Raw genomic sequence first — 10152 nt, forward strand, 5'->3', positions numbered from 1 at the left:
ATATACATCTGTGTGTATACATATGGTCGCACACACATGTATATTATATATATATATATATATATATATAATACACACATACATTCACAAACGTATAGCATGCAAGCATGTTTCTTTGTTAGTGTCAATGTATTGTAGGTTACAAATTAGACACAAATATATGATGCTGACAAGCGCGCGCGCACACACAGTCACACACACACACACACACACACACAAGCATAGACAGACATACACACGTACGATAGAATGAAGGCCACACAAAAATACATTGGAAAAACATGCCTGTGAGCATGGTAAATAAGATTGAAACATAATCTGGTATGATGTTGTTTTAGGTGATATATCTTGCGATGTTATGCCAGGTGAGATCCCGAGAGATATTGTGCCAAGCCTGAATCTCTAAACTTATTGTGCAAAGTGATATCCTTTTCTCCATGCTATCATTTTCCGATGAATAAACAATAATAAATGGGCAATATATATTGAGTCAGAACAGAAATGACACGTAGATATTTACACATTTATATAGAGACGACATAACTCAGTCGGCATAACATAAATAACCAGAGCATGCACACACACACACATACACACACAAAAGCACGTACGGGACTACATGCTCATAATGGATTTATCCATTGGACTATATGACACGCAGGAGCACCGCTTTCAAATGTTTCAATAAATAATATAACCAGCTCACCAACCCATCTCTTAATATTTGTTTAAAATATATATTTTATCGAGATTTTGTTGAACCGCTACGTTACGAGACATAATGACATACAACTTAGATATCATTGCTCTTTAAGTCCAGCGTAAATATTATAAATACAAACGCACACACACGCGGGGATTACAACGGACTCATGCAGATATATACATTCTTGTTTTTCTATTTCTTTCTCCTTTACTTGTTTCAATCATTTGACTGGGGCCGTGCTGGAGCACTGTGTTAAAGTCGAAGAAATTGCACCCAGGATTTATTCTTTGTAAGTCTAGTATTTATTCTATCTGTCTCACAATCAGAATTGTGTCTCCTTTACGTTTCATTATTCTGTGTTAGTAACAGAGTTTGTGGAGAAGAGTTTGAATCCTCTCCTTCGTCTAGTCTCCAGTTCAAATTCTACAACGTCGGAAGCCTTTTTTTAATTTTCATCCTTGTCAATATATACTACTTTTTCCATACATTATATTTCTTTAACCCGAAATTAGAGTAATCCCATCTTCTCGGTGGTATTTCTCCAATAGATGTGACGGGGATTTTTATCAAGGAAAGAAACCTACTTATTAATTACAACACTTACCATTATCTTCAGTTGAGAACTTTATTCACATGCCCTGTTTTACTAAAAGAAATGTTCTAAATCGATTTCTGAGAACTCTTATTTGTGCTGATTTCATATTGTGCCATACAAAATTCAAATCTCCAAATTTCGGTTTTAAGGAAACGAAGGACTCAATCTTTGGACAAGTGCTTGCACAAGAAAAAGAACTAAAGAAAGTTGGTTGTTAGTAAAATTGCGATTAAAAACAAACAAAACAAAATAACAAAAAACAAAAGAAACATATTTATCAGACACCATGGAAGCATTTTTCACATTTTTAATTTCCTTTAAGAAACGGAAGTAGATCCATTGCTTTATGGGAGATTTAAATTTGTCGAAGCTTCGGTTATCTTTATAGTAATACGTAAATATATTTTTTTATAAAATCATATGTATATCTAACTATTTATATGTATGCAGGTACCTAACGCACACAAAACTTACGTTTTGTTGCTTGTCTGCAGGTTATACTATGTGTTATTATAAATGTTATGTTGCATTTGTGTTGCTTTCGTGCAAAGCAAAACCATTCTCAATAACAGTAGAAGGAGTAGCAGCAGCAGTTCCGGTAACGTGTATTGTTGCTCCCATTATTTTCTTCTTGTTTGAGTTTTTTTTTTTTTTTTTTTTTTTTTTTTCAATGAAGGTAAAACTTCTCGAATGCTCTATGTGCTGCTGGATCTGGAAGTGTTAGAGGATGATGGTTTGAACATATGGTTTATTTCAGGGATGGAGGGAACATTTATAAGAGAAATAATAATGAGTCTTATCAATACTAACGGGGAGATGGTAGACCGGGACTGGAGTGATATTATGTGCAGAACAAAGAGATTGCACTGGAACAGAACGAAGACACAGACACACACACACACGCATTAACAAGAACATTATAATAATTATAATAATTATTTTTTCTACTCTAAGCCTAAAGCTTGAAATTTAGGGGGACGGGGTTAGTAGATTTCATCGATCCCAGTGCTCAATTGCTGATTTTTTTTATCACCCCAAAATAATGAAACACAAAGCAGACCACAGCGGAATCTGAACTCAGAACATAAAGACGGACGAAATGACGCTAAGCCTTTCGCTCAGCATGCTGAGGACTCTGCTATTTGACTGCCTTAATAACAACAGCAACAACAAAATAATGGTTTCGAATTCTGCACAGAACGAGCAATTTAAGTGGAAAGATAGTATGTGAATCACATTAACTTGAATGTTCAGTTAGTACTTATATTATCGACCGCGAAAGGATGAATGACAAAGTCGACCTCCGTAGGACAAGAATTCAGAACGTAAAGAACAACAAGAAATTATAGCACAGAATTGTTTCCGTCGATAATCTAATGATTCTACGAACAATAATAATAGCAACAACACTCATGGTACGATGTTCAAATACTTGTAACAAGTTTTTAAAGTTTGGCGGACTTTACTCCGAGTTTTTGCATCGCCCCATCAAGAGTTCGACATTCACAAGTTGTGCAGCCAATCTAATCGCAGTCATGGTTGCGTGGTTAAGACCTTCACCCCTCGGCCAGCTATGAGGTCCCAAGTTCCGTCCCAATGCATATCACTTTTGATAGGAGTGTTCTTTACATTAGTTTCAGAAAAGCATTGTTTGTTGAAGTTGCATATGCAATCCGTGTAGAAACCTCTCATATACATATATATGCATATCTATCTATCTATCTATCTATCTATCTACATACATACATATACAGAAACAGTGAAGATCTATCTATGACCAAAATGTAATCACCTTCAAACTGAGATGCATGATAAAATAAATGACATCTTAAATTTCAATTTGAAATACCATACAGGAAAACTCAGGGTACAGATAAAAACTCGAAACACGAACCGGTTGTATTATTATGAATTACGTTTAACAGAAAAGCTGTCACCTCCATACATACACGCTCACACATATATGCATGCACACACACACACACACATATATATATATATATACATACACACACACATATATATACACACGCAAACACGCGCAGGCGTGACTTTGTAAGAAGATTGCTTCTCAACCACATGGTTTCGGGTTCACTCCCACTGCGTGGCACCTTGGGCAAGTGTCTTCTACTATAGCCTCGGGACGACCAAAGTCTTGTAAGTGGATTTGGTAAAAGGAAACTGAAAGAAGCCCGTCGCATATATATATATATATATATATATATATATATATATTTATTTATTATATGTGAGTGTGTTTGTCCCCCATGCCAATAAGTTAATGGTTCGGCATTTGAGACCGATAGAATAACTACCAGGCTTACAAAGAATAAGTCCTGAGGTCGGTTTGATCGACTAAAGCCAGTGCTCTAGTATGGCCGAAGTCAAATGTGCGAAACAAATAAAACAAATAAAAGAATTATTTCATTGCAAGAGTGCAATGAAATAATTTAACAAAAAACTATATAAATTAATAAAGGACTGAACCAGTGCGTGTGTTTATTACCGGCATAATGCCTCTCCCAAGGTTTAATTGTAAATAAAAGAACATGTATACATATAAAAAGGTCCGTCCTAAATAAAGACGCTGAGTAAGAGTCTTACGATCCAACAGTCCCCGCCCGCACAGAAACATCTGTTGGGCTCTTAAAACTCTTGCTTTACCCCTTTATTCTGTGCGAGACGGACTTTTTATATGTATACATATATGTCCACTTTATGTGTTAATAATTTTTGTATATCGACTTGCCTAACTTGCTTGTCCTTACATTTGCTCCTCTACCCGCTCTTGAGCAGTTCGAAGTGTATTCCATACAGAGAATACTTGTCTCGAATGTATATATATATATATATATTACTAATTCGAAGTTGACGTTGACGATCATCAGACGAAATGCGAATTATGTTCATATATACACAAAATACCTTATACGGGGAACAGCTTTTAATTCAAGCGTGTTATATCCAAAACATGACAATGTTCTAAATTATTATTATTATTATCATTATTATTATTATTTATTTATTTACTTTGTGAGTGTCTGTCTGTGTCATTTTTTAAATCTTAGTATAAAATCCTCGCAGTTTGAAATAATAAATTTCCTACATATTACCGATGTTTCCAGATTCTCTCATTGGGTGCCTTCATCAGGTAATAAATGTTCATCAGGCATCTGTATTACCACTTTTACAATCAATGACTAATTTATGCAGACTGTACAGCCAAAAGTTGTCTATTAGAGTTCCACGCCATCACGCATGTATTTTGGTCATTAGAATTACACCTCATTAGTAACCTTTTATCTTGTATCTGACGAGTGTAAACTTTAGTTCTTTTGTTATAATATATATGTATTGCATTATAAATTCTATATATCTGTAGGGAACTCTATTTAGTATAGATGTATTATCGGTTGATATTTTCTATAGATAAATATTGAAGCAAAGTGGAAAGGTCTTACACAATGATACGAAAAACAAAAAAGACCCATATAAGAAAAGATTAATTTGGAGCATAGTCGCGTTTTCAATAACACATCTCTCTCATAACCTCACACACACTTACACACATGCGGGCGCACACACACACAAACACAATATTTGCATATACAAGTTGAAAAATGAAAATGTACAATGGTGTAAATTGCTCAACCAATAAACAACACTTCATGCGGTTGCTTTCAAATCTCATCTTAAATTGATTTCATACAACTTTTATTAAGCAATTTCGAAATCATTGTGTGCGTGCATGTGTAATCACGCATATTACACAAAGAGCTCATATTGATATATCTTCATCGATAAAGTAAACCCGGGGTGGTGGTACAATTAATATGAAAAGAAAAGAGGAACAGCTTGTAACACACACACATACATGTATATTATAAACATATGTTGTCTAATGATTCAAGTATCTTCTCATACTTTGGCCACAAATGTCGTTGGTTTTACTTGATTCAGGAATCACTTGTTATACATAACCCGACATAAGGCCCAGTGGTGGCCGCCTAAGGTGCATTTCATAAGACATACCACAAACAAAATATTGAATAGAGAGAAAGGAGAGGTGTACTTACCGTGATAAGGAGAGTATTCCATTGAAGTAGTGTGTGATGATGGCAAGGATGTGAGGTTTGTATGTAACTGAGTACTTTCATGAGTTTCCTGGTGCGGATGTAAATGATGTATTACGGACGACACAATTGGTGTTGTACTGTGGTGATGATGATGATGATGGTTATGGTGATGGCTACCACTGCCTGCACTGCTGCTTATAACACTGCTACCTCCAGTCACACAACCAACCACGTTGCTGTTTATGATGCTATTGTTGCCACTACTACTACTGCTAATGCTGTTGTTACTACTACAGATTTGATGTCCACTAGGTGGCAGTGCATGACACTGAGTCTGTATGCCGCCGGCCTGGTTGAGGACCGCCGTTGTGTGCCGTATTGCAGTGGTGGCCACAACTTCAAGCGAATTCGCTAAACTGCCAGCAACAGCAGGAGATGCACTATCCAATATCGAACCCTGCTGCTGACCCGTCGCAGACGGGACAACAACCCCAACGCTACTACCACCAATACCAACACCAACACCACCGTTACCACCGAGTCCACCATTAATGCTGCCACCGCCGCTAACAATAGAAGACGGGAGAGCCGTCGAAAGAAGACCTGATGAGGTATTTACTACTGGTGGGTTCAAAGATGAGGGGCCATTCAACAAATGCAGCCCAGCTGCAGCAGCGGTGGGGCCCGAACCGAGACTCGATGCAAAAGCCATGAAACGTTCTTCAAACATGTTGACACATTGAATGAAAGCGTTGGCCTGTTGATGGAGGCCATAAATAGAAGCGCGCAAGGAAGCCATATCAGTGGCGGTGACGGCGGCAGAAGCTGCTGCCGCTGCTGCTGCTGCCGCTGCCACAGCGCTGTTCGTTTCGGCAAACTGCGCAACCGCCGCTCTGGTCTCGGGCAGGGGTTCAATAATAACATTGCCTCCAGTACTGGCGCCGTTTATAAGGTTTGACGAATAAGGATGAAGTGGAAAGTGAGGTAGTTGAGGGTTTGATTCCGAGAGATATTTCCGTCCTTCGTCAAGGTGTAAAAACTCGCTGCCGTTTATATCATAGTTGCTGGCATCTTTCTCGACCCCATTTAGTAATAAGGGGTTGTACTTGTCCGAACATTGTTCTGGTGACATCCTCAGGCTGTTGGTTGCACCAACACTGGCACTATTAGCAAGAGAGTGGTGGAGATGATGGTGATGATGATGATGGGGATGTAAATGATATAGATGATGGCTGTTACTGAAGCTGCTGTGGAAGCTGTTGCTGCTGATGATGCTGCTGTTGCTGTTGATGATGCTGCTGTTGTTATTATTGTTAGAATTGCTGCTGACAAGGTTGTGATCGCCGTCGTCAATATCGTCGTCGACGTCGTTGTCATTGTTGTTGTTGTTGTTGTTGTTGTTGCTGCTGCTGCTGTTGTTGATGAGGTTGTTCTCACTTTCGCTGTTGTTGGGGTTGTTGCTGTTGTCGATGACGTTTTCATCGTCATCGTCGTCATTCATAACGTCTTCGTCATCTTCGTCATCGATGATATCGTCGTCTTCACCTCCACCGCCGCCGCCTCCACCACCACCACCACCACCGTCGCCGCCGCCACCTCCTCCTCCTCCTCCGCCGCCGTCACCGCCGCCTTCGTCAACGTCGTCCTCATCAACGTCATCGCCGCCGTCATCATCATCATCGTCAACATCATCCATCTCTTCATCAACGATATCATCAGCGTCTCTGTGATTTATCTTACCGTCGAGATTGAGCTGTAGAAAAAAAGGAGCAGAGGACGTAGCGTCTATTGAGTCCGTGATACTTTTAAGGGCTACTTCCGTTGAGTTTGTAAAATTTTCGGATTCATGAAGAGTAAGTGTGTAAGGGGATTGTGTTTGAAAGTCGCCATCTGGATCTACTTCAGAAGAACAAACATCATCCTGCTGTTCAGTTTGTTGCTGTGGAAGATGTGTGCAGGATTTTTTGTGTGCAAGAAATTCTGCCAAATCGAGAAATTCTTCCTTGCATTTGCCACAAACATGGGCATCACCACTGGCCCGCTTGGGAGACGAAGCAGACTGACCTACAGAAGATAAAAAAGAAAAGAAACAAAATTAGAAAATTTATATAAACATGAAATTTTAACTAAAAATATTGATAATAATAATAATAATAATAATAATAAATTCGTTTTATTGGCCACAGGGGCTAATATCAATCAAAAACATATAAGGACAAAGACAGGACGAAGGTTACAAAAGGTTTTGTCCGAAAAGGTAGGAAAGTTTGTCTAAACAGAGGAAGAAAACGGAGAAAGATATAATAAATAAATAGAACTCCCAAAGGGGGAGGCACTTAATAATAGTTTATGTAGGACTGAAGTAACTCAACAGAAGTTTTTATAGATATAGAGAGAAGATTTCTTTACTTGAATACGTATCCAAGTAAAGAACTCTATATCTAATAATAATAATAATAATAATAATAATAATAATAGTAATAATAATGGTGTTAAATTTTGCCACAAGGGCAGCCATATTGGGGAAGTGGATGAATCGATCACATCGAACCCAGTATTTTACTGGCACTTAATTTATCGATCCCGGAAAGGATGAAAGGCAAAGTCGACCTCAGCTGAATTTGAACTCAGGACGTAGCGACGGGCGAAATACCGCTAAGCATTTCGTCCAGCGGGCTAACGATTCTACCATCTCGCCGTCTTATATATAATAATAATAACTATAATTATAATAATTATAATGTACTGTTGCACAAAGGTACAAGTCTGTGTATATGCAGTTTTACACACATATATACACACGCGCGCGCACCTATAGATATATCTATTAGGTTTCGTGTAGTGTGCAACATGTTCAGCAATGAAGAGTATGACGTTGCATTTTTGCAAACAGCACAAACGGTAGTCCCGCCCTGCACATACACAAACTCATACATATATGCATATATATGTATACATATATACTCATACACACCCGCACAAATGCATAGGCTTCAAAATGGCGGTATGTCTCTAAGTTCAGTCGACCCTGACTAAACTCAACCTTGACTTGTTGAATAAAGTTTACAAAAATAACCAGAGAGCACTTTTTGTATTATGGCTGTGAATGAAATGTGAAGCCAATGTCTCCATTACAACTGCCATTTTCACCATCATCACCATCATCATTAACAGCATCATTATATTTAACACCACTTATCTTCACAAAATTTACCACCACCACCACCTTATTAGTCTGAGGGGAGTTGAGAAGTAGTGTACAAACATGGCGGCCGATATATTTTGTCTTGAAAAATTCTTTTTCCTTCTCTCTCTTCGTGGTATTCTAATTACTTTCGCTACGATTTTTCTTCTTTTATTCATTCCCCGCCTACTTTACTCTGGCACTTACCATATCACACAATCTTTTACTCCTTCACCACCCCACACATTCTCCCCACTCTATTTCTTTGTCCGTCTCTTTTTCTCTTTGTCTCTCTCCCCCTTTCCCCCTCTCTCTCTCTCTCGTTTTCTCTCATGGAGCCTGATCAGTTGAAACACTTTTTTTTAAATAGATTTTGCTATATTGTATTGATCTATGAGAATATTACTGCTGATGTTGCTTCCTTAATTGATTTATCCACTTGAAGACCTAGTTCCAGTACGAATATCAGACTAAAATAATCGATAATTTTATCATTGAGTTGTTAAACCAAGCCGATTAGACTTGCCTTGCAAACATAGTGACACTGGTTTTGTTGTGACTATTTTTTATCGATGTGAATATACATACACGCACGCACGCATGCATGCACACACAAACACACACATTTTACTTTTTAGTTGTTTCAGCCATTGGATTGCAGTCATGCTGGAGCACCAATTTGGAGGAGCTTTTAAAGCATGGTCTCTATTCTATAGACATCATTTGCCTAATCGCTAGGTTACAAAGATGTAAACTAACCAACACTGATGGATGGGCGGGATACAAAGACATACACACACACACAACGGATTTATTTCAGTTTTCCTTTGCCAAATCCATGCACAAGTCTTTGGTCAGTTGGGGTCTATATTACGAAACACTTGCACCTTCGACATTTTCCGAAGAAGCCACGCAGTGGGATTCAACGCAAGGACAGAAGGTCCAACGTTTATTACCTCTATAGATTGTTATCACGGTCACGTGAAAATGGTAAAGCACCGTACTAAGAGCATTTAGTCACATATTCTTCAACAGAACCCCGAAAGAGCAGTCGTGCAAGCTGAAATGTTAAATATTATTCGTAGCATTATTATTATAATCCTCGACATCGATATTATGTTGGTGTTATTAAAACAAACAAACGATTAAATAAAGGGATTCATTTCATATCTACTGATTATGTTAATTGCTAAGTGTATCAACACCACTCCTCGACTTCTATTGAAGACTCCTCGCCTTATGCTATCTCCACCTCGGCCAGCTCCCAACCACTTCTGCCTCGTTTCAGAGATGACGTCAGCCATTTATAGACAAGACTGAGCGTTTGTTTCAAGTCTCCTTCAGATACATCCATGCTGTTCTAATTTCCATGGATGAATTCCCTCGTCGGAAAAGTCTTCCCATCAGCAATATGAACACACGGTGTTCATTCAAAACACTCAGGCTCACTCTTTTTTTCCCTATCTGTTTTATCTCCCCACTCTCTCTCTCTCTCACACACACACACACAAAAGAACAAGCAATCAAAAATATATAAAATTACAGTTGACCGCTCACAAATAGCTATATTTACAAACTTCTATCACTGTTC

The 10152-nt window shown here is 38.3% G+C and overlaps 1 protein-coding gene across 1 annotated transcript in view; it reads right to left on the reverse strand.

Moving 5' to 3' along the window:
* The window catches only part of LOC106878625 (sal-like protein 3), a 129376-nt gene that overhangs the window by 57189 nt on the left and 62035 nt on the right, over window positions 1–10152 (reverse strand). Inside the window, exons 2-3 of the mRNA XM_052968490.1 lie at window positions 6974–7441; window positions 5378–6937 (exon numbers count right to left, since the gene is read on the reverse strand). Coding sequence (XP_052824450.1) covers window positions 5378–6937; window positions 6974–7441 — 2028 coding nt within the window. The remainder of the gene's footprint in view (window positions 1–5377; window positions 6938–6973; window positions 7442–10152) is intronic.

This window comes from Octopus bimaculoides, chromosome 6 (genome assembly GCF_001194135.2).
Source record: "Octopus bimaculoides isolate UCB-OBI-ISO-001 chromosome 6, ASM119413v2, whole genome shotgun sequence".
Taxonomy (NCBI): Eukaryota; Metazoa; Mollusca; class Cephalopoda; order Octopoda; family Octopodidae; genus Octopus; species Octopus bimaculoides.